Below are 22,500 nucleotides of genomic sequence, written 5' to 3' on the forward strand. Positions count from 1 at the left end.
GGATAGGAGAAAAATTTTTACAGAAAATAGGAAATTCAGTAAGGGTGCGCTTGTTTGGGGAAGAGAGGGGTCCTGTTTTGTTGATCGTCGTTCGGCGTTGACGTGAAAAAGTTGGTGGAGGGATGGAAAGGCATCGGGTAATGTTGCAGTGGAGTGGAAGTTGAAGAAGTCTAAAAACGGAATATGAGATCGCCGAGAGAAGAGTCCAGTTCTCACCCAGTTCAGAGGATAGGCAGGTTGAGGGAAGGTGGAACGATACTGAGAATAGTCCTGAGGAATGTACGAGTAGGTCATGTTGTTCACGTTGCGCTTGAGTTGCTCTTCGTATTTTCGCTGCTCTTCCGCCAACTGTTCTTCGCGAAGGGTCTGTTCTTCTCGCTCTTTTTGATTTTTGAGGAATAAAGAGCTCTTGGAAGCTATAAACTCGCAAATATCGGTGCCAGCCGCTTTCATATCCTCTATCAAGTCAGATTCAAGCTTCGCGACAGTCTTCTTTATTCTGACCATTGGGAGCCGCGAGGAGGGATCGTCGCACCAGCAGTCAACCTAAATAGATTAAAAAAACACGTGAACAGAATAATATCTCGAACCTGCAATTTGGCTAGGATTCGAGTTGCTGAATCTAAGTTCCATTTGGGATTATGAGTTGGCCGCATTTTTCTGTCGCAGATTATGTTTTCCATTTCTTGAAATTGCGGATCTGCAGAGACCACGTCGAAAAACGCTGGCTCGTAAAATAGGCCCTCATCTAAAAAGGAGATATTTGTAGAAGTAACAATCAATAACAAACCGTCTCCAACAGGAATGCATCGAGTAATCTCCCAAATGAGTAGGCCAAGAGCATAGACATCGGCCCTTTGAAAGGCAGTGAAATCCTTTAAATTGATTGTTTCAGCCAGTATTTCTGGTGCCATGTAGCGGCGAGTTCCAATTTTAATCTTGGGAAAGCTATTGCCAAAATCGGCTTTTCCATCTGGATTACGCTTAACTGCCATTCCAAAATCAGCGACGCAACATGTTAGATCATTTTTCACGAGAATATTTCGCGACTTGATATCTCTGTGAGCGATGGCAACTTTGTATTTGCCTTGATTCTGATCTCCAAAGGGCGAGTGGCCATCAATACCGCAGTGCAAGTGGACGAGGCCAGAGAGAGCGGAGTTGAGTAAACGGACGGCGATGAGTTTGTCGATCTTTTCGACTCGAAGAAAGTCATAGAGGCTTCCAAGCTGATGATAAGCAGTAATCAGAAGCAGTTCTGTGTATCCATGGTCGCAAGAACGCATATCCGCTCCGATGAAATCCAAAATATTCAAATGGCGAAGCATACTCGTCGCATAAATGTTCGTTTCTCGATAAAAGGACTCTCCTTCTGTAGACTTCACACATTTGATCGCGACCGTTCGTCCTTTAAAGCTCGCTTTCCACACCTCTCCGTACCGTCCCTTTCCGATGGGCTGTCCTGTGAAGCATGTCTTGCCAAGGTCCTTTGTAATTGTTCGTAGGAGCACTTCTGGGTCACCTTGTCCACTACCAGAAGTCTCATCAATCGCCGAGGTCGTCGTGTTCGCATGATCCACAGTTGATTCCAACGGGACTCGCTCTTCTGCACTACTGTGATGCTTTTTCAGAAGATTTTTCACTCGACCGAGACAGTTACGTTTGATAGCAACTACGGAGAGAATAACGATTATAAAACCGCCGCAGATACCTAAGTAAAAGTTAACGCTGGTGACTATTTTGGCATCATACTTATAACGAGTTTGAGAACGTTTGCTTGGTCGGAGTAAATAGAAACGTTAGATTCGGAAACGGCATTTTTTACATTGTTGCACAAGTCTTCTTTACAGCAGTCAACATGGGTTGAAGAACCTTTTATCGAGTTAAACGCGCAAACGCCGCGGTGAAGCAAATTGTCATGATCTAGACATCTTCTCTCCGAGCCTCCATCTGTATAATACGTAACGCAAGTGCCTTCGGTCGTACAAAAACCAGTCTCGGGGCAGTCAGGCTGGTCACAAACGCACAACACACTCATAACATCGAGAAAACAATCTGATTTCAATGTAAGTGTATTAATTTTTACTTTTGATTGGGTTTTATATTACGCTGGCATTATTTGAAGTAGTAAATGCCGTGAGCGTCAGAGAAGAAGAGGTTTTTCAAAAATTTCTAGATCTGAAGAAAGAACGTGTAAATCAATCAACAAAAGAATTTGGGCACATTGAATAAATTTATACTACTTTTCATGTTCGGAAGCTCATTCGCGGCTTCTGCTTGCGCTAGAAAAGACGGTTTGCTTTTATATATTCCGGACTATTTTACTTGTTGTCGTTTGAGGTCGCGTTTGTTAAGGTCATATTCTAGTTTCTTTTGTTTTTCGGGATCTTGTTCTTCGAACATTTTCTTGTACTCTTCCCTGCGTGTTTCTTCCTTCTTTCGAGCAAGTTCTTCTTGCCTTTCTTGGTGTCGGATTCTATCTTGCGCTTCAGCTTGCTTCGCGCGGCGTTTCTTGTGCTTTTCGTAAGCCTCTAACATTACAGTTGCCCACAGAATGCTCTTGCAGAAATAAATACCTTTTCCAAGGCTAAATTTAGCAAGTTGATCAACAAAGTAGACAGCCAGTTTCAAAAATTGAGTCGCATTCTGTTGAACATCCTTCATGTCAAAGACGAATATACAAACTTTGGAGATAGGTTCAGACTCTTCACCGTCGGGCACTCGAGGTCCAACGAAACTGTCCGAAACGTGAAGAGAGATCAGCGAGTCTTTAGCAGAAGCAAATAGGTTGCACATCTAGAATTCATTTTTAAAGTGCATTAAAGAGTCCCTCACCTTCTTATCGAAGACAGACAATGAATCCACTGTTTCAGCTACGTAAGACATATTTGAAAGGCCGAGCTTATCCGCGGAACGGATCTTATCGGCACAAAATGTTCCAACGTCTGGATAGTTCTCGAAGACCTCCTTGACAGTTGATGACTTTCCCACGACAAAACAGAGAGGCTCAATCTTCTCCATCGTAAATTTAAGAATCATTCTGTCGGAAGTCGGTTGAATATACTAGAAAGTATATTCATCGATTTTCGAACATCAATATCGCTTTCAATACCGTTGAATAGATAGCACTCATAGCATCCTGGCGTTTATTTAATCGAAGTGTCGCAAGAAGACCGTCAACATTCATTCTTCCAGAGCACCAGATACTGAAAACATGATCCGCATCTCTAGTCATCTGCAAAGACGAAACTGGTTCTTTTTGCATGCGATCATCACCAACGAGGGCAAATTGACTCTCCAAGAAAGGCTTCGTTCAAGAATTAATTGCTGTAACAGCATTTTGGACATACCTGGGCAGTGCCGAACCAATCAGTAGCAATAGTTCCGTTTGTAAGTCTTCCATAAACGTAGTTAACAATGTAAATGACGATAATAGCGGATAGTCCGTATTCGATTGTGTAAACTGGTTTAACAGGTCGAGCATTTTTTGGCACTTCGTTCACATTGATTACTTTCAAATCGTCACTCGGCTTAGAATCTTGAAATGTCAGCTATTACAAAAGAAAACAGATAAATTTAGTACTGGTAGGTATGTTTTCGAATTCATCGGGGTCTAACTCTTCGTCAGTTCTATCCATCATTTCATGGCCAACATCGACACCTTCACTGAACTCGTTGAAATCAACTGGCTCGTCATCATCGATTTCTTCGATCACTGCTTCCTCGTCAACAGTTGCGGGCACATCATCCTTTGAGAAATAATATCAGAAACTCCTGCGATTCCTTGACTACTGAAATCAAGGAAGACTAACCTCGTCACCATTGAATGCTGCGAAATCATCCTGCGCATACGCAAAAGCGAAAAGAAAGAAAAGAAACGATGCTAACTTCATTTTTAGTTCATTAGCGAACCTAGATCTAAGATTAAGTCAGTTATATTTATCCGAAATCTGTAACATTTTCTACAAGCAGAGATCTCATTTATTAAAGTAGGAAAATGTTATGACGGAGAAGTCATCAACAAGATTGAAGAATAAAAATATAGTAAGGCAATCACGACGGAAATAATTACACAGAAAGTAAGAAATAGACGTAGTAGATGTTTTGGATATAGATAGGTGAGTGTACTTTGAGTTGACTCGTTGCGAACAGATGCATACTTTGAATAGCTGTACTTTGTTTATTTTTTAGCAGATTTTTTCGACTTTTCAGGTTTGTCTTTGGGTTTCTTTATGAGAATCTTCTTCAGCTTTCGTATCGTGCCAGATTTTTTAACTGAAACATTTTATCGACTCTTTTAAAAAGATAAATTATAAGTTCTACCTCGAGCAACTTGTTTTTCAGCAGGAATATCGAACTGTGCTTCAGGTTCAAAGTTTTCTGGTTTAGAAGAGTTTTCGATCAGTTGACTCAGTTCGTCTTTTTTGTTCACAACATCGACGATTTGTGCCATCAGAAGTTCTTCCACTTCAACGTGGGAGTCATCTTCACATGGTCTTAATTGATACTTAACCTTTGAGTAAGACCGATGATCCTTACTTATTGAGCACCTTTCGCATTTGATACTCTAGCTCGGCATGTCTCTCATCTAACAGATTAAATCGAAGTCTAAGAAGTCAATATGTTTCTACCTCAGACAAAAGAAACTCACTGGTATCCAAGGAATTTGTGCTTTTCCGCGAGAGCGGTCCTGTTTTTAATTATCGAAATCCACTCTTTGAAGAGTTCTTGATCATCTTCAATAACTGCGTCGTCCTGAGACTCTGTTACTCGTATGATATCTTCGAGTTTCTGGCACTGAGATTCGAGCCCGTGAATCTCCTCTTCAACTTTGAGCAATTGTGAGCGAATTTCATCCGTGTTAACAGTCACTGTACGTTTAACGACAGGATTACCATAACCTGGAGCTTTGCCTTTCGGCTTCGGCGGAGGGGGACGTTTTGGGCGTGAGGGGTTGAAAGGAGCCACGTTTGGCGGTGGAAGTGGTGCCATTTCTTTCTTTCGTGGCGAATTGACAATTTTCGGCGGCGGCGGGCGAGCGGGTGGTTTCTTCGCGAACGGATTCGTTTCTGAATCATCCTCTTCTTCATCTTCGCTAGCTGAGCCGAAGGGATTGCCAGGAGGTTCAGTAATTTTCGAGCGCGGTGCGGGTATTGGAACTTTTACTTCTTCCGCTCCTTCGTCGCTACTTTCACAATCACCGAATGGGTTCCCATTTTCACTTTCTTTTCGTTTTTCTCTTTCTTCGGTTTCTTCTTTTAGACTTTCTTGCTCTTCCTCAGAATCATCTCCGAAAGGGTTCCCTGATTTTATCGATGGATTGTTGGATTGAGCATTGTCAGACTCCGAGTTCGAATCAATGGTAATTTCTTTAAACTTGAGCCTGAGATCAAAACCAGATTCAGAGGTCGCTGATTTTTCATCTTCCAGCTTTATCTTTTCTCCGGCTTCCTTCTTCATGAAATTCTCAAGTTGAGGCAAAGAGTTGTTGTTTAAAATATCTTCGTCTTTTAAATTGCTATAAAATGAGTCAAGATCATTTTGAAAGAATCATGATTCAAAGATTGAATTGTGTTTTAGAGCATGCCTGTGGAACAAATTTCGTGAAATCTCTTCTCGAATTCACACCGCTCAAAAAGCCTCCTCGTTAGCGATGACCCCTCTTTTTCTTTGCTGCTTATAAAACAAGTTTCTTCCGGGTTTTTCTTCATTCCTCTTTCTTGAGCAAGTAAGTAGTAAAGTTCGGCGACAAAAGTGATATTTTCTAACAGCGCTGAGCCTCGCAAAAGATCTTCTTGTGAGAAAAAGGGTTTGATTTTGAGCTTCGTTTCTGAAACTTGGACGATTTGCTCAAACATCTCGTCTGGAGATTGATTGGATACGTCCAATCTAATCATATCGGGTCGATGCTAGGTGGATGATGAGTGATTTCCTCGCGTGCTTTACTTACATTATAAATGATAGAAAGATAGGCTTTTCCATCAACCCAATCTCTGGTGAAATTTTGAATCTCGGGTGAATTCCTCAATCTAAGGTGTCCATTTACCCATTTTAACAATTCTTTCAATTCCATCGCCAACAGACTAAATCTACTCAATCAAAAAATGAGAATTCGAAGGTTATGTACACTTATTGCACGGGCAGATTATAGAAAACAGAAGAGATTTTTATGCTGAGCCAAAATACCGCTGCCCAATGGCGCGTACACGCAATAAAAATGACTTATTTTTGATTTCTCCATCTGGGTTATAAAATGGGTTCAATCGAAGCCGCAGCCAGATATCGTTCACGTCCTAAACAGATCCATCGTTCTCTCATTCTTTTCTATAAGTTCTATTCTTGCCTGGAAAAAATTGCGAACGGCGTCTTCGTTAATTTGATCGTGCACCATAATAAACTTGGCTCCACCAGGAGTTAAGTACGCCGATATGTGCCACTCATTGAAACGGTCAACGCTCTTCAAAAAGCACTGACTAATTGATTTCGCATAATAAAAGAAAGAAAGCTATTCTGGTCTCACCTTGTTGCCCGTGCCCTGGCCTCCACTAGATCGAGCGACGCGTGTGCAATCAACTGGCAAAGATGGCGCTGCTCTTTCTCGCGTTTCTGATTGAACTCCGTTTCTAGCAGCGGTCTTTCTCTGGTCAAATACATTGCTCCAAAACTATTTCTTTAAACAGGAGTGCTTCCACCATTCCTGTCACTTCCACCGACCAAGGCGAAGTAATAAGAGCCCGTCATCGTCGTTTACGAGCCGTCTAGTAAGAATACAAATAAAACCAAGGACATTCGAAATGATATTTATTCATAATAATTATCTTGTAGAAAATAATCGGAGTCTAGCACAAGGCAATGTTTCGGATTTGAAGAGCTTGATGAACTCAGAACAGAAATTTGACAAGGGTATGAACCTATTAGAATTTATCAACAGTTAGCTACAACGAACTGTGAAAACAACGCTGTGAACTTTAACAGAAAGGAATTTTTCGGTTGGAAAAACGGGCGAGAGATACATGTGGTGTAATTTAAAACTAGAACTACTAGAAAACTAGCTAATCAAAAGCTTTGAACAGGAGCCTTGCCAGATTTAAGACGAACAGTTTTTTTAATCAACTGAAAAAAGGGTATTTTTCAACTGAACTCCTCTAGATTTATTTCATTGATAACCCGAGAAGTACAAAACCACGTCGTTGAAGTAAAGAAATCTTGCTTTAATTATCTTGATTATGCGAGTTTTTCTGGACACCAAGAAAAATCTACTAATTGAGCACATTTGTACAGGAAGAAGGACGTGAAACTGTGCTTGTGTTCCCGCAGCTCGTAATAGAACGGCTCACATGCCTTGTTGAACAAAGAATTAAAAATGAATACTTCAATATGTTGTATGTTTATAAGTCAGTGAGAAAATAATGAAATGTTCAGATGAGTGCGGTTCGGTAGGCTATAATGGAAGAAAGAGCGATTTTGAAGTCGGTTAACAGCGTGTTTCGTAAAGTCCTGATCGGCCGATGTATCGAACCCACTTGATAACATCGTGGTCACTTGAAACAAAAGTAATTCTGACCGGATAAACTATTCTTATCACCTGTAGTTCAGTTTGGACTCGAAAACTTTAAGATATCGAACTTTAAGTCCCGAGGGAGCGAATGGAACTTCAAAGTTCATCGAGATTGGTGGTCGAGACCACTTTTTCTTGTCAGAGGTAGGGAGCAGCTCAACCTCGGCGGTAATGGTTGATTCTTTCATTCCTCCTAGTCGCTTCAACTTCCAGACGATCGCGTTGTCTGAGCTTTTGTACTTAGCTTTGCCCTGAAATTTATTTTTCAAAATTGAGCGTTATCATTGAACAACCTTAGCGCAGAGAAGCTGAACGGACGCTGTATTCTTTGGCGTGGGGATTCTGACTTCTATTTTTTGTCCCAAAAGCGAGGGCTTGAAATTGCTTTTGAGGACGATCTTGAGCTCAAGCTTCTGTTTGCTGTTCTCTTTCACTAGAGGAATGACACGGAAAGGCAAATTGATTTCCTAGAGTTTACAGTCACGTGAAAGAGCGGAGTAATATAAGTTAACCTTTGTTGTTCTATATCGCATTAGTTCGTACTCGCCGTCTGGAGGAATGAATGAAATCGCACGGTCTGCTTCGAATTTAGACAAGCGCACACACTGAATCAAATATTGGAGCATGCTTTACAAGAAGAGATTCTACCTGATGGAATGTACAGTCGTCAATAGCAATGGATGGCTTCCCACTTTTGGACTCGCCATCAGCGCGGTTGACCGCGCTTTTGTCGAGAGTGAGCTTGTCGTTCATTCCAAACTTGCACTCTGGCATACCACTAACAACTATCGAACCATTAAACTACTGGTACACGTACCTTAGATAGGACTTCATCTTAACTTTGCCAGACACGTGCGATGAGAGCACTTGTCCCTGGGGAGACATAAGCAGGTTAACAGATTCGAGAACATCGAGGAATAACTCGTTTCTTCTATATTTAATGCCTTCTCTTCGCCATCCAATTTGGCCAGTGACTTGCGAGGTGATTTGTGCTTGCTCCTCTTTGGACTGCGTTTTTATTCCTTGTTGCGTGATGAATGTCTTCAGCGCACCGACCTAGATTCAGGATCAGAATATTGAAAGAAAACTAGGTATTTTGTTACCTCCGTGTTCTGAGGATATCCGAAATCGAGAATTTCATCAAGCAGCTCGTAAATCAAAACAAAGTTATTTTTGATATTTTCTTCAGAGATTTTCGAGAAGTAGCTCTGCATCACATTCACGATTCTGTTTAGGAATTCAAACACAGTCGCAGCATTGACGTTGTCCTAAATCCATCATGAATATTTTTTCCAGAATAATATTTTTTCACCTTTGTAACTGCGCAAATCCAAACATTTCCGCGCTTGACATGAAAAAAGTTTGTTCTGGCGATAGATGTCACGGGTGAGCGAACCTAGGAACGAAATAGACATGTATTTTAAGATGAAAACGTACCGTTCCTCTGGCGTGTATGACATTAACGCGGAAAGCATCGGTAGCTTGTCTGGTGATATTGTCTCTGTAAATGCGAGAAATGAGGACTTCTCCCTTATGGTTGTAAATAAACAAGCCTCCGATCATGTCCGCGGAGGACAGTCGATGCTGCGACTTTCGATTCTAAAAATATACCTCTTTATGTTAGAATAACTAATATGAACGGACGTGAAGCAGATCTTAATGGCAGAGATTAATGCATTTTTGATGCGCGCGTGTTCACTTAAAATTTTCCCCTTCGTCTTCTTCACTTTTCACATGGGAGACGCCTGCACCATACTCGACGCATTGGGATGGCTTCGCTGGGAAATGTCTCTGTGCCGCCGTCATCAACCGTTTAAGACCTAAACTTAAATCGTAAGCAAAAAAAAAATAAAATCAATAGTTTTTCCAATATCTGCTGATTCTGATTGCATTAAATAAATAATCAGCTATGGAAGCATTTCTGTTAGGAATGATAACTCACCTTGGATAAACTTCCTTTGCGTTTCGTCGTTGAGCACATGGGCCACGTATTTCATTGAGATAGTTTCTCTACTGGGACGCATGTGGATACCGACGTGATCAACACCAATCGGCCAAGGCGCGTTTCCGATCGCCATTTTCAAGTAAACATCGGATGCCTTGACAAAACATCAGTTCAAAATCGATAAATTTGCTTTTCACAGATTCGATTGCAGTACTACAGCATTAATTATGAATTAATGATCACCGCTCGAATGAATCCGCCCAAAACTTACCTTTATATAATTTCTGTCGATGCAGTACTCGACAATCAACGATAAATGCTTCATGATGTCTTCGGGGCAGACGTTTCTTTTGATGCGATCGAAGAGTGGCTGAATGTACGAGTCCGTTTGTTTCCAAACAGCCGACAGGGCTCTGCCGTGATGGGAGGATTTTTCTTCTTGGGATCTGGAGTTGAGTTCCTCCGCCCAGCATCTTTGCCAGAATTTAAATGCTTTGATGATCATGCCACTTCTTGCATTATACGAGACTTCTTTCAAAATGCCCTTGTTCGCTACTAGCCAGTCGTTGTCAACTTCTGGATGTTCATTTTTAAAGACTATGTTGTACTTCTTCTCTGCCTTCTCTTTTCCGGCAGCGATATCTTTTGTGACCTCCGTGAGATCCTCATCATCAAGCTGAAATTATAACTTGGCGATTATTTAGCATAACGGCTTTATACCTGATCCATTGCACTTTTAATTTCGTTTGTCCACCCGAGGATCTTGTAGTTTTCGTCTTTTCCAAGTTCGATTTTGCGTAGACGAAAGAAGGTATCCTGGTCGTTTTCTCCAAAGAGACGGATGGGCTCATTTCGCGCCCGTAGTTTCTGAATGACAGTTTCTCGTGGCATCATTTTCGCTTGATCTGGACCGAGACGATCGAGCATCGCCTGTGTTTTATCTTCTAGTTCCTGAATCCTTTGCTTCGATAAGTTTAAAATTGCCCTTTGGAAAACGATACCTGTCTCGAGGAGCAGGAGCTTTAGCAATTCCCATTCGTTGCTGATATTTTTCCTGTTCTATTCTTGCAAGGTCTCCTCGTTTGAAGAATTTTTTCTTTGGGTCAATTTTCAATTCTGTTTCGACTTTTTTTCGCTTTCGGTCGATTTCCCCTTTCATTAACGCGGCGAAATCCATCTTACAAATCTGAAGAGGGATTGTTGTTAGCGTAAAAATCCAGTTAGATGACAAGTTAGATACAATATAGATATAAGCGCGGAATAAAAATATTGTGAGGCAGGGCTGAGATGCGTAAAGTCGGCATCTGGGCAGTAAAGAAAACTTGAACTCATCACTCGTCATAGTGAGAGCGGCCAACAGTCTTATTGAACTCGCGGCGCCAACTGGACCAGTAAAGCTGACAGGCTGCGTAAACTTCATCAGCTGATTCATTCCAGGTCTCCTCGACCTGGCCTTAATTATTTATTTGTAAACTTTCGATACTAATGCCCTGCTTACTTCTACGCTCTTCAGTCAACTGCTCTGGAAAATCAACCTCATTCTTCTCGATGTCAATCTGTTTCATCACAATATTCTTCCAAGTAAGCATTTGCCCCTGCTTTTCCCAAAATTGAAGAAACTCGTTGTCTTCTGAAAAATCAACATTCTTTCCTTCTTTCACGAGACGCAATTGCTCTTCCCAAGCCTTGCTGAAAATTAACGCCGCGTATTCATCTTCCGAAACACCAAGAATAGATAATTCGTTGTCGAACATGTTGGCTAACTCGTCGACGGGATCTTCCTCTGGAGCTTCCTCTTCGGGTAATCGAAACTTGTCCCAACGTTCACTTTCTAGATTCAGCTCTTCTTCGTCGGACACACTTTCATCTTCATCTAATTCTGATACATCTTCGGCTTGGTAAGATTCATCAGCGACATTCTCGTCCGAGTCAGACAATTCAAGCAATTCTTTAGCAGCTGCTTCTAGCTCAGCTGGAGAGTCTTAACAAAGGGATCTACTGAATTCTTTATTTCTTTTTATTGATGATGATTTTTCTAGTTTTTATTGCTGCGTTGAATTCAGTGGATTCCTAGCTTTGGCTTTTAATTTCCCGAGAAGCCCTTGCGAAAGAGCCGAACTGTAACTGAAGTAAGATTAACTTCTACACGCGGGAACGTACTAGTCTGTTGTGTATGATTCGGTGAAGATCACTTTCGTTTTTCCGATATAACCTTCGGCGACATATTCCGTGTAAGTCCCATCATGTTGTCCAGGAACATAAACTTCGTCAAACTCAAAGTCCCCGTCATTCGTGACTTCATGCTCGTCGGAATCATTGCTTTCAAGCCCGTCAGTGGAGTCTGAGTCTGACTCCTCTTCGTCGGAATCCTCATCATCGAAACAAACTTTATTCCTCTTCTCAGATACGTGTCTTGGTAGAAACTCGTCTAATACACTCATAGAGCCTCCGATGATATATTCTGATTCTTCGGGGAGTTTTCAACAATGCGATTCATGCTAAAGCTACTTGCATTAAACGAAACGGTTCGAAGTCTTTACGCTGATAATTTATTATCTGAGGACTTATGTTGAACTAGGAAGGAGAAGGTGACAACAAAACGTGTTTGTCAATAAATAAGAGTCAGTAACATGTATTCCCAAGATGGACGATTTCGTGAAGAAATGTAGATTTGAACTTAATGGTTTCTTTTAGACCTTGAGGAACTTCTTGAGGCCTTCAGTAGACATGGATTTAGGTCGCTCAAGAGGAAGTCCGACGGCTCGGGACCAGATCATCTGAGAGAAGCAGCCAAGAGCTCGGGAGACACCAAAGAGGACAGTGTAGTATTCCATCTGGGTGAGGTTGTAGTGCTAGAAACAGAGTAAGAAATAGAATACTAGAAACGATATTTACCTGGAGGAGAACACCGGAGTGAGCATCCACATTGGGCCATGGGTTCTTGGCCTTGCCCTGCTCGAGGAGAATGTCTGGGACGATCTTGTAGAGCTGAGAAACGAGCTTGAAGAGCTTGTCGTCGGGAAGGTGCTTCAAAGCGAATTCTCGTTGGCAAGTGTATCGGGGATCAGTCTTTCGAAGGACGGCGTGACCGTAACCAGGAACGACTCGACCACCCTTGAGGAGTTCCAGATGAAGTCCCGGAGTTTCTCATCGGAGACTTCGTTGGAGCCAAGATCAGCAATGAGCTAAAACAGTTTATAATTGAATAAATCTCTTCTTTTCGTACCTGAGTGAGCCAGACGAGGACTTCCTGGTTGGCAAGGCCGTGGAGGGGACCAGCCAAACCGTTCAAGGCAGCGGCAAGGGAAAGGTATGGGTCGGAAAGGGCAGAGCCAACCAAGTGGGAGGTGTGGGCAGAGACGTTGCCACCTTCGTGGTCGCTAAGATATCATTTTTGAGAAAGGGCGCTTATGTTTCGGACTTACGTGTGGATGGTGAAGTAAAGTCGCATGAGTTCAACGAACTGGGGGTCGTTGAATCCGATCATGTTGCAGTAGTTGGCGGACCAATCGAGACCAGAGTCGGTGGCTGGAAGGTGTCCGTGCTTACCGTAAAGGTTGTTGAAAATCTTTCCGGCGATGGAAGGAAGGTTGGCAATGCAGTCCATGCAATCTTCATAGACATATTCCCAGTAGGAGGCTTTGTTAACACCCTGAGCATAAGCCTGAAAGAATCGTTAGTAATGAAAACAACGTATTTTTTTACCTTCGCGAACTTGGACTGGGAGTTCATGAGAGTAACAGCGGCGGAGAACTGGGCCATTGGGTGGACATCCTTTGGGAGGTTGTCGAGCATCTCAGCGACGTGAGATGGGAGGCCAGCTCGCTGGTTCCACTCGTTGGTGAGGGCCTGGGTCTGCTCGACGGTTGGCACTTCACCGGTGACGAGGAGCCAGAAGAGAGCTTCGGGGAGGGGCTCGCCGCCTTCGACGGCAGATGGAAGGAGCTCCTGGCATTCAGGGATAGTCTTGCCTCGGAATCGGATACCCTCGTCAGCGTCAAGGACAGAGGTCTCCCAGACCATAGCCTTGATGCCTCGCATGCCACCGTAAGCCATATCGACTGTAACATTTCCAAGCTAATGATTGGCAATCAATGGTTGTTATTTTGCAAAAAAGTGCTTACAGAATCGCCGCCATGATTTTTTCGGAATTCTTTGATCTCAGCAATCTTGCCGGGAATCTGGGCAGCAACGACTTCCTTCAAATCCTAAAGAGAAGGTGAGACAGATGATCAGCTTTACGATTTACCGTGGAGGAAGCAGCACGAGTCTGCGTTCGGAGGAGAGGTGTGGCGGCTCGTCGCAATGCCATTCTAAGATTTGGAGTTGTGATTTTTAACAAATAAACGGAAAAATCGAACTAAGCAGAAGAACGAAAAATAAAAATGGATCGAAGTGTATTCTAGAAAATATTCATTTTTACTTAATTTTGAAAAGTACTTTTCTAACATTTTACCAAGATATTTTCAAACTAAATCCTCATTCCTCGCTATATTCATTTATTATTCAAATTGAATTTCGATATTTTCGGATATTGAAAGCTTTTCTGAATGAAAAAAAAATTATCGCCGGTTTCTCTGGTAGAAAAGGGACTGGTATTGGTGAGGAATGGGATCTTGGTTGAGTAATAATCTCTGGACTGGGCGAACTCTGGCCCAAGTTGGCTGCACACAACGGGACGTGTTGATTTCAAGCGCGCTCATCTCAACCAATCAAATGCGCAAAAAGGAGCCTGAATCTATTCCCGGCCGAATTCCGTTTCTCTTCCCCATTTTTTCAACAGCTCTCTAATCGTCATGTCTCATCTCCCGGGCAGAATGACGGTTATCGAAATAAACGTCCTCGCAGTTCTGCTTTTTCTCAAGCAAAAAAACGTGTTTGCTTTATTACCAAATTATTGCGAGGTTTCACTAACAATAATTTTTTCATAATTTAATTGACTTTCATTTTCCTCTATTTGTACAATTTAACTTCTGAAAGTGAAGGTTTATTTATTTTATGGTGGAATCAGTAACAAAAATCTATTTGTAGCGTGGATTTTCTCGGCCGATAAGAAAAAAATATAGTATGGACCATACTGTATGGTACACTAATAAATAGTATAGTTTTGAGGGTCTGAGTCATCACCAATGACGTCATAAGGGCCCCCTTTGAAAAATGGGAATGTCCCTCTGTATCTCTGAAAATTTTCAGAAATATATGAAGATTTTGGCATCGTTGGAAAGCCCAGTTCAAACTGGTTGTGAGCACAAGGTGCGCATGAAGAAATTTCTAGAAAAGAATTTTTTTTGGGACAAAATCTTTTCTAAATATTTTTTTCGGAATTTCTTATTGCGCACCTGGTGAACATAACCAGTTTGAGCTGCGCTTTCCAACGATACCAAAATCTCTTTATATTTCTGAAAATTTTCGGAGATACAGGGGGACATGACCTGACATTTTCAGGTACTTATGCACTAGAATTGGAGATTTTCCGAGGCGTGGACACAAAAAAATCGTACCATTCGACTCCTTAGAACTTGCGCTACAAGATGAGCACAAAAAATATTGAGGTCACGATTTTGCTCCGCAGAAGTTATTTTCATCTATCATCTGCTTTACTTTTCTTCTTTGATTGCAGTCGCAGAAGGCCCATTTTGAGCAAAGGAAACGAACAATTAAAAATGAAAACGTGCTTTTATTACGACCATTTTCCTTTTGAGCCAAGCTGAATAGGGTAAAAGGAAAACGATTGTGTTACTTATGTAAATATGAGTTGCGTTACTCATAAACCAATCATCAAAATTGAGTTTCCTGTATGATTTGAAATAGAGCGAAAATCTCAAGAAAGGAATCCAGGAAAAAAAAATAAACAGAATCAATGACTGAAGAGAATATAGAGCTGGAGAAGCGGGACTCAAATAGAAATGATGTTCAAATTGACGGGCAAAAACATGTTGTTATAGGCAAGGTTACGCATGCAGTTCGATAAAGAATTATTGCAGCTAGTTTCTTATATTTTTCTAACGGATTTATTAACCCTTACTCACAGATGGCCCGCAGAGACCGAAGGTGCAAATCGATGGTTGGGAAACAGGAGGAAGAGCCCCTGCAAAAACAAAGGAAGAACTACGGGTATCATGAAAAACGTTTTCTTTTGCTAATAATTTTTATTTAAGTACTACATGCGCTGTAAGACCCTTTGCTGTCCGCTGGGGAGTGCTTGCTCCAACAGATGTTATGAAATGGGGATGACTCGATGCTGGTGCTGCTTTGATTCGATGCATAATTGTAGTGAAAGCTATTTGATCGACGAAAATATACCGACGAGGCCAGAAAAGTATGCACAAATCGAAGAATGGTTTAGGAGTTTCAATTGCCAGGTATTTCTGGTAAAAGAGATTTAATCGATTCCCATTCTAAAGCCTTTACCTTTGGTCACGATGATTACAACTTTGATCGAAGTTGGCTATTTCGTCTACGTCAGACATCTACCGGGGGGCTATAACGAAAACATCCTTGACAGTCCTCTCCTGTGGCGCTATGAAAGCAAATCTCTTTGGTACATCTGGATCACTTACTCGTTTTGTCATGGCTCGCTTACACATCTACTTTCAAATTTATTCCTGAAAGTCTTCCTTGGGCTCTTTGTTGAAATGGAGCACAAGTGGCTACGCGTGCTTATAATTTATATACTTGGCGTTGCTCTTGGAGCGCTTTTTCATTCTGTCGTTAATCCCTGTTCGCCTCTGTGTGGCTCTTCTGGTGGTTGTTTTGCTCTTCTCGGTAATGCTCCGAATCTAACACCGTACTTTCAACTATTTAGGCGCTGGAATCATCAAATTCAAGCGCCATTACAAATACAAGGGCAGAATGCGACGCTGGTGCAACTACTCTACCTGCATGATCATTCTTTTCCTTACCGCCGCTGATCTCGTGTACACTTTGGTGAATTGGTTTTCCTGCGCCCCGGCTACAAATTCGACGGCAATCTCAGCGCACGTTGGCGGCCTCATTGCTGGTCTCTGTGTATCATACTGGGCGCTAAACAAGTTCCAAGAATCCTGGGGCCAGAATATATATCGCCATCATCGATATCGATATCAGGCAATCACGGATGATGATGTCGTCTGTTGTGCGTATAAGGTACTTTTTACTCAAAGTTCGAAGCAAATCATTTTTATAAGCACTGTTGTGAGGCTTGGTTTCGTAATGCAGATTGTATTAAACTGTTCAAGGTAAATTGTTTCGACGTTCATTTCGTTTAAATAATAATTAAGGACTGGAAGGCTTGGCTTTTCGCAATCATTCTGATTGCTTCGTTTGTTGTATCGATTCTTCTCAATTTGATGAATACAGAAGAGGATGGATGCCTTGCGTCAGTCGAATTTAATCGAGATTGCTTCCAGTTGTAATTATTTATCTTCCGAAACTGAGAAGCATACCTTGGCCTTCCTTTTTCTTGTACAAAATAAACAAATATAATATAATAAAGTGACCAAATTGAGAAAGATTTATTGGATTGTTCTTGTTACACGCATTTTTGTCAGAAGTTTTCAAGATGAAGTTAGGCTTCGCCGGCGTCGAAGTCTCCATCTTCGAGTTCTTCTTCGAATTTTTCTTAGAAAAATTATTATAATGGCTTTTGTTGGATTTCATTTTACTGGTTATTTCCGCAGCGCTAACGCTGACAAGACGCTGAAGCTTGTCGGAAAGGATTTCGCAGCTGATTTGAGATTTGAGGATTCCCTGCGCGGACTTCTTAGCTTGCTCCACAAAAGTCATATCCTCTTGGATTCCAGCTTTGGTTCTGATCTCTTCGTTGACGGCGGACTTCATTTTTCCTTCTTTCGTTTTAATAACCTAAAAGATGACAATCGAATAGACTTTCAATTTTCCGTTCTCTTTATAAAGAACTTAAGCGTTTGCAAGTATTTTTTGGTGAGTAATTTACTTCATTTATAGTATCGTCGATTCTCTTTCGAACAGTTTTCATTTGAATCTCCGTCATAAGTTTGCTCTTCTGAGATAATTGGCCAGAGTCTTTTAGATCGTGAAGCATGGCATGAAATTCTACATGCATGTTGACTCGGGATTTCTCTTCGCCAGCTTCAGTTGCAGACATTTGTCGAATGAAGGCGTTGGTTTTCTCCTGACTTGGATTGTCGTTGACATCGATCATTCCATCGCCGTCTTTTAGCTCATCGACAGCAACCGACTTGCCTAACTCACTTTTGCTCTCTATTTTCTTTGGATCGACTTACCAGAACTGCACTTGTTCCCCATTCAAGATTTTCTATTCTCTTTGCGCGCTTTTTCGACGCTCGGCGCTCCTCTGAACCCTCAATGTGAAGCCACCGGAAGTAAATTTCGACGTAGCTTAATCACATCCTCTAAGTTTTTTTATTTGATTTCTTTACATTGTAAAATTACAAAAAATGTAAATAGATTCTGTTTCAAATAAATTCTAAATTCAAACACTACGAAATTTCAAGTTCAGCATACAAGATAAGTTAAAAATTAGCGTTGAAGATTTTCTGGTAACGATCATTGATGGGAAAACCTGGTCACTACCAGCTCAAAGAGACGGCTCCCGTTCTTTATGGAAGGAGAGACTCTCGATTTGCAAGCGACTTGGTATCACTGAATGGCACCGAGTCCCTAGAAGAAAACAACAAAGATGGCGGCTTCTTGATCCAGACCTCCCGGATACTACCTCGGAGGTTGACGGTACCGACGAAGATACTGACACCGAAGATAGTGCATAGACTGAATTCCCCCTGTGATCAGCTTTTCATTTAAAATCAAGAAATAAATTTTAAACCCAGTCCTTCCGGAAATAAAAAAATTCTCGCCAGAATCAACCTTTCTGCAACATATGTTTTCCGCAAATAGAACGTGCAGTTGCATGTAAAAATCTGCAGAGTACACTTGTTCTACCGCCATATAAATGATCGAGCGGAGTTGCTTCACATCACATTTTGTTTTTATCTTGAAATATGAGAATTCTTCCTATTTTGACAGGTATGAAGTGATAGTGAGCGGAGATATACTTTTAAGTTTTTGCGAGCGCCTGGGAGACTGGCGTCAGCTCGGTCGGAATGGTGCAACAGAAGCCCGTTTCTGTCTCTATCGTCGGTCGAAAAAAGGCGAAGAAACAGAAGGCGGTGATCGATGATAGCGGCCTCTTTGGCAACAGCAAGGGTAATGGGAAAAACAACGACATCGAAGAACGAGGAACTCACCAATGCGGCGGTGTACGCATCCCTTCCATTGAGGTACCCTTCTTTCTGATTGTCACTCGTTCATGATCGCTAAGTGCTCTGATGGAAACTGCGAGGAGGGATTTCCCCGGTACGAACGACCTTGCCACTTTCCCACTTCAGACATGGGAGGCAAGTTCAAGTGCCGAATCCTCTGCGGCGCCGGCTACGTGGTCGAGGACAACGCGCCGAAGAAAATAAAATGCATCGGAAATAAGGAACCGCTCTCAACTGTCCGGTTTTAAGCTTATTTTGCATGAAGACAGCTTGGTAAGAGCGCGTGAAGGCAAACGGCTTCCGCTGGAAGAGAACAATCAAGAACAACATCGTCAAATGTGTGCCCAAGATGTAAATCCAAATATCATCTGTGACCAGTTCAGTAGCTGGATGTCCCGTGGCTAGTTTCAATCGATTTGGGAGGTCGGGTTGAAATTTTCACTCATCACTTCTTTTTTAAAAAATAAACTCTAAACTGTATTTGTCGACTTCTTATCGCGTTCTTTATTTCGAAGATATGTGCTCCCATATTGGCTCTATTGCTGGAGGAGAATGATCACGTGCGAGAAAATCGGTTTTCGGATGATTTAGAACCGGACAGAGCTAGGCACCGTACCTGACTGTGAGCTACCACACTAGCTGCGACTCGCAGTAAGCTCTTGTGGACGCCAACGGCCAGGCGCCATTGTACTAGACTAAGATTAGCTCAACCACACTCGCCTGTTGCCCCGCGCTTTTCCAAAAGAAGGCGTTTTCTACCCTCGAAAATCGTCTTTCTAGCCGATTTCTTCCCATCTGACAGTATAATAACAAGGCTTGATTGCAGGGCAAGTTTCTTACCAGTCGAATGACATAAGAAGCACGAACTAATTCCATCTGTTAGTATGAGAAAAATGTCTAGTCCTTTACGACAGCGTTAAATTCTCTCAAAACTTTTTCTAGGGAGAAACAGGCTCAGAGCAAATATAACGCGACTCGTTTTTTTTTCAGAGAGGTTGTATTAAAATCCTATTTTTCGAAAATATGAAAATCAGAATCTTTTTATGTTGGGAGTGGTGGAATATGATTATTTCGATTTAGAAATTGAAGAAGAGAGAGAGGGGAAGGTAGAGCTGGCGCGTTGAGTGGGATATTTCAATGTGTGGCGCGTGTGTGGACGCCGTCCCATTCTAATAGCGTTAGCTGAGTGGCCGCCCTCGGCTCTGCCCTGCGCTGCTGCTCTCCTATCTTTCAACATTGTAACGCTGAAGCATAGCAGCAGAGTTAAAAAGAGACTAAAATTCGCTGTCAGTGTAGAACTAGGCCCGTCCGAGCCTCTAGCAATCGAAGAAGGGCCAAAACTTTGATAATTACTTCAGACGGTTGAACGGTTCATCAACGGGTGCTCGCGCCGCTCTGCTGGAAGACATCCTCGCAACCAACAAGTCTAGAGGTCAGTCAACCCTCATCCTTTCCTTCGCTTGCAAATGTTATTTACAGTAGATAACAGTAATTTTTGAGTTTGAATTTCAAATAATGCTGCTCAATTTTTCGCGATTTTAGGATTTCGAGCACAAATTAAAATTCATGAAACTCGAGTTCTTGTTTATATTTCAGTATGCTAACTAAAAAGAAAAAAAAAATCAGTAAATGAAATACATGACTATATTCAGTTTAAATCGAGAGCGATAAAATGCCAAAAGACCGAAATAAACCGCGTGGAAGAACCACTGCTTACGGATTCTTTGTCATCGACGAGAAAGAGAAGCATGCAAAGGTAGTCTTTCCGTCACTCAATTAATGAATTTACAATCGTTCCAGGAAAATCCCGGTGTCAAGATAAATTTCGGAGAATTCTCAAAACTCTGCGGACAAAAATGGCAGACTATGGGCGAAGAGGACCGAGTTGACTACGAGAAGAAAGCAGCTGATGTAAGCATTCTTGCTCTACTTTGGAATATAAAATAAACTTTCCTAGGACAAAGTCAGATACGACAATGAAATGGCTAATTATGAGCCACCAGCTGGCGCAAAAAAGACGAAAAAGCGAAAGAAAGACCCCAACGCTCCAAAAAGACCGGCGACTGCGTTTTTCCTCTTCTCTACCGAGGTACTTATTCTAATTGGAAAAAATGTCTGACCTCATGTTTGCGCGAATTCGATGAATAGTTTATACCCGAGAAAGATCTTTGAGAGTCTCTACCAGCTTATGTTCAAAGATCGACATGTTTCGTTAACTTGTAGGAAAACTTTGGGATCGCTTCTTGAGTTATCAATTAGAAATCAAAGAAATAGTTTCTTGGTTATTCTGTGATTTATTCACGCAACTTTAAACGAACACAAATTTTCATCAAAAACCTAGAATCGGGAAAAAGCAAAGGCTCAACTTGAAGAGGGCGCTAAAGTTGGCGATGTAGCGAAGAAGCTCGGCGAAATGTGGAAAGCTGCCAGTGCGGTAGGATAAGTGCTAAGCTTTCCTTACGTTAACCTTTTCATAGGAAGAAAAGGAAAGATTCGCAAAACAGGCGAAGGAATCCAAAGCTTTGTACGACAAGGCAATGGAAGAATACAAAGCGTAAGTTACCGTAAAAATGTCATTTTTTCAATAATTAATCAGATCCGCGCCAAAAGAATCGCCCCCAAAGAGGAAGAAGAAAAAGGTGTCTTCCGAAGAAGACGAGCCATCCGATATCTCTGACGAAGACCACGATTATTGAGCAGTAAGTTATCGTGCAGAATCTCTTAATTATGTTTGTACAGGGTGACACCTGTAGTTATTATTCACTATTCATGTCACCTGCATTTCATAGCGTTTCTACGTCGGAAAACTAAGTTTCTTTCAGCCTCACCTATGAATATATATATATCTTGACCTTGTTCCCTTCACAAACAAGGACTTATTTTGACCTGACAATAGTGAACTGTAACACTAGCGGCAGGCGGAAAATTTCAGACACGATGTTGTTTTTATTTTATTTTACCCAGCTACACACAAAACAAGTCCGAGCATCAATTCAAAATTTTTTCGCTTATAAACTGCGAGTACTTTCAACATTTTTAAGGCAGCAAGGTCAACAATGCTTTTCAGTCAAAATTTTTTAATATTAGAGATTCAGTGAATGATGAAGTCATAGCTCTGGATTTTTACTGTTCCCTTGGCGATGATGCGTAGGCCTACACTTTTGTTCAAAACGTAAAGTATAAAGTAAATCGCCTACGTATGATTTTGTGCACTTTTTCCTCTCAAATTGATGTATTCAAAAAATATCATATCTGCAGCATAAAAAAAAAGATCTCACGGTTACATCAATTAATCGCTGAAATACTTCGCTACCGCAAAAATCTCGATGTTGTCACGATTATGTGGCTTTGGTCGCTTCTGGTAAAAGTGTTTTTTGAAAATGTTCCCGTAGCGTATTTTTTCTCCTGGAACGGTTGAAATTTCTTAGCGGATCTTTTTCTCAATTTCGATAAGACGGCGTCATTACTTCTACTATTTTATTGCAAGCTTTCACGCACTTTCAAGTGTTTTTTATCAGTCATTAATCCTTCTGAAGGGCAACTTGAAAAATTCATGGGATAATTATGTAGTAATCCATCTGATACACCATTGATTAAAAAAAAGTAGGCTTCAAACATGCTTTACTGAAAACTATTGGAGAGATAACTCGCCAGCTCAATGATCTCTGTTAAACTAACGCTCTTCTCCTGATTTTGTTAAAGTTGAAATTCTGAAAAAAAGTATGTTCGACACATTAACTGCCAAATTCTCAATAAAA

The 22,500-nt window shown here is 41.5% G+C and overlaps 12 protein-coding genes across 13 annotated transcripts; 3 read left to right on the top strand and 9 right to left on the bottom strand.

Moving 5' to 3' along the window:
- Nucleotides 1-23: 23 nt before the first annotated feature.
- On the bottom strand, nt 24-2,071 carry LOC145707432 (TGF-beta receptor type-1-like). Its single transcript, XM_081784957.1, has 5 exons — nt 1,753-2,071; nt 791-1,711; nt 591-748; nt 217-546; nt 24-170 (listed from the first exon to the last, which is right to left on the bottom strand). Exons 1-5 carry the CDS (start codon nt 2,036-2,038, stop codon nt 36-38), a joined length of 1,830 nt encoding a protein of 609 aa, XP_081641083.1. The 5' UTR covers nt 2,039-2,071; the 3' UTR covers nt 24-35.
- Nucleotides 2,072-2,109: 38 nt separating this feature from the next.
- Nucleotides 2,110-3,946, bottom strand: LOC145707436 (PAT complex subunit CCDC47-like). Its single transcript, XM_081784960.1, has 8 exons — nt 3,813-3,946; nt 3,584-3,749; nt 3,351-3,538; nt 3,113-3,307; nt 2,836-3,063; nt 2,577-2,796; nt 2,326-2,531; nt 2,110-2,282 (listed from the first exon to the last, which is right to left on the bottom strand). Exons 1-8 carry the CDS (start codon nt 3,891-3,893, stop codon nt 2,247-2,249), a joined length of 1,320 nt encoding a protein of 439 aa, XP_081641086.1. The 5' UTR covers nt 3,894-3,946; the 3' UTR covers nt 2,110-2,246.
- Nucleotides 3,947-3,951: 5 nt separating this feature from the next.
- LOC145707433 (uncharacterized) lies at nt 3,952-6,121 on the bottom strand. The gene is made up of 6 exons (XM_081784958.1): nt 5,951-6,121; nt 5,588-5,909; nt 4,652-5,507; nt 4,540-4,608; nt 4,324-4,496; nt 3,952-4,275 (listed from the first exon to the last, which is right to left on the bottom strand). Exons 1-6 carry the CDS (start codon nt 6,071-6,073, stop codon nt 4,181-4,183), a joined length of 1,638 nt encoding a protein of 545 aa, XP_081641084.1. The 5' UTR covers nt 6,074-6,121; the 3' UTR covers nt 3,952-4,180.
- LOC145707446 (trafficking protein particle complex subunit 2-like) lies at nt 6,090-6,760 on the bottom strand. The gene is made up of 4 exons (XM_081784971.1): nt 6,698-6,760; nt 6,521-6,634; nt 6,344-6,473; nt 6,090-6,293 (listed from the first exon to the last, which is right to left on the bottom strand). The coding sequence occupies exons 1-4, from the start codon at nt 6,739-6,741 to the stop codon at nt 6,168-6,170; spliced, it is 414 nt and encodes a 137-aa protein (XP_081641097.1). The 5' UTR covers nt 6,742-6,760; the 3' UTR covers nt 6,090-6,167.
- A 35-nt stretch (nt 6,761-6,795) lies between these two features.
- On the bottom strand, nt 6,796-9,187 carry LOC145707437 (AP-2 complex subunit mu-like). Its single transcript, XM_081784961.1, has 9 exons — nt 8,996-9,187; nt 8,871-8,954; nt 8,662-8,826; nt 8,376-8,614; nt 8,207-8,336; nt 8,071-8,163; nt 7,852-8,025; nt 7,586-7,809; nt 6,796-7,541 (listed from the first exon to the last, which is right to left on the bottom strand). Exons 1-9 carry the CDS (start codon nt 9,119-9,121, stop codon nt 7,475-7,477), a joined length of 1,302 nt encoding a protein of 433 aa, XP_081641087.1. The 5' UTR covers nt 9,122-9,187; the 3' UTR covers nt 6,796-7,474.
- Nucleotides 9,188-9,193: 6 nt separating this feature from the next.
- Nucleotides 9,194-10,686, bottom strand: LOC145707439 (pre-mRNA-splicing factor 18-like). Of its 2 annotated transcripts, none has more exons than XM_081784964.1 (5): nt 10,505-10,686; nt 10,224-10,461; nt 9,775-10,179; nt 9,501-9,657; nt 9,194-9,378 (listed from the first exon to the last, which is right to left on the bottom strand). In XM_081784964.1, the coding sequence occupies exons 1-5, from the start codon at nt 10,678-10,680 to the stop codon at nt 9,254-9,256; spliced, it is 1,101 nt and encodes a 366-aa protein (XP_081641090.1). In that variant the 5' UTR covers nt 10,681-10,686; the 3' UTR covers nt 9,194-9,253. The 2 variants fall into 2 exon arrangements, with proteins under 2 accessions (XP_081641090.1, XP_081641091.1); XM_081784965.1 differs by having other exon boundaries at nt 10,224-10,466; nt 10,505-10,647.
- A 38-nt stretch (nt 10,687-10,724) lies between these two features.
- LOC145707440 (uncharacterized) lies at nt 10,725-12,020 on the bottom strand. The gene is made up of 4 exons (XM_081784966.1): nt 11,664-12,020; nt 11,578-11,621; nt 11,002-11,484; nt 10,725-10,956 (listed from the first exon to the last, which is right to left on the bottom strand). The coding sequence occupies exons 1-4, from the start codon at nt 11,942-11,944 to the stop codon at nt 10,835-10,837; spliced, it is 930 nt and encodes a 309-aa protein (XP_081641092.1). The 5' UTR covers nt 11,945-12,020; the 3' UTR covers nt 10,725-10,834.
- Nucleotides 12,021-12,036: 16 nt separating this feature from the next.
- Nucleotides 12,037-13,913, bottom strand: LOC145707435 (citrate synthase, mitochondrial-like). Its single transcript, XM_081784959.1, is given in 8 exon segments — nt 12,037-12,355; nt 12,399-12,625; nt 12,628-12,688; nt 12,730-12,883; nt 12,929-13,167; nt 13,209-13,580; nt 13,628-13,711; nt 13,753-13,913. Coding segments are annotated over 8 exon segments (1,362 nt in total). The 5' UTR covers nt 13,816-13,913; the 3' UTR covers nt 12,037-12,193.
- Nucleotides 13,914-14,851: 938 nt separating this feature from the next.
- LOC145707232 (protein rhomboid-like) lies at nt 14,852-16,988 on the top strand. Its single transcript, XM_081784723.1, has 7 exons — nt 14,852-15,448; nt 15,535-15,617; nt 15,662-15,865; nt 15,908-16,268; nt 16,309-16,628; nt 16,670-16,720; nt 16,763-16,988. Exons 1-7 carry the CDS (start codon nt 15,364-15,366, stop codon nt 16,895-16,897), a joined length of 1,239 nt encoding a protein of 412 aa, XP_081640849.1. The 5' UTR covers nt 14,852-15,363; the 3' UTR covers nt 16,898-16,988.
- Nucleotides 16,978-17,863, bottom strand: LOC145707233 (uncharacterized). Its single transcript, XM_081784725.1, has 4 exons — nt 17,747-17,863; nt 17,437-17,705; nt 17,147-17,345; nt 16,978-17,102 (listed from the first exon to the last, which is right to left on the bottom strand). Exons 1-4 carry the CDS (start codon nt 17,766-17,768, stop codon nt 17,050-17,052), a joined length of 543 nt encoding a protein of 180 aa, XP_081640851.1. The 5' UTR covers nt 17,769-17,863; the 3' UTR covers nt 16,978-17,049.
- A 602-nt stretch (nt 17,864-18,465) lies between these two features.
- Nucleotides 18,466-19,200, top strand: LOC145708591 (uncharacterized). Its single transcript, XM_081786278.1, has 4 exons — nt 18,466-18,506; nt 18,543-18,760; nt 18,802-18,969; nt 19,038-19,200. Exons 1-4 carry the CDS (start codon nt 18,482-18,484, stop codon nt 19,095-19,097), a joined length of 471 nt encoding a protein of 156 aa, XP_081642404.1. The 5' UTR covers nt 18,466-18,481; the 3' UTR covers nt 19,098-19,200.
- A 630-nt stretch (nt 19,201-19,830) lies between these two features.
- LOC145707954 (high mobility group protein B1-like) lies at nt 19,831-22,488 on the top strand. The gene is made up of 7 exons (XM_081785548.1): nt 19,831-20,174; nt 20,395-20,498; nt 20,543-20,653; nt 20,700-20,831; nt 21,084-21,176; nt 21,220-21,296; nt 21,339-22,488. The coding sequence occupies exons 2-7, from the start codon at nt 20,415-20,417 to the stop codon at nt 21,436-21,438; spliced, it is 597 nt and encodes a 198-aa protein (XP_081641674.1). The 5' UTR covers nt 19,831-20,174; nt 20,395-20,414; the 3' UTR covers nt 21,439-22,488.
- The last annotated feature ends 12 nt before the right edge of the window (nt 22,489-22,500 follow it).

The sequence above is a fragment of the Oikopleura dioica genome, chromosome XSR, assembly GCF_907165135.1.
Source record: "Oikopleura dioica chromosome XSR, OKI2018_I68_1.0, whole genome shotgun sequence".
NCBI lineage: Eukaryota > Metazoa > Chordata > Appendicularia > Copelata > Oikopleuridae > Oikopleura > Oikopleura dioica.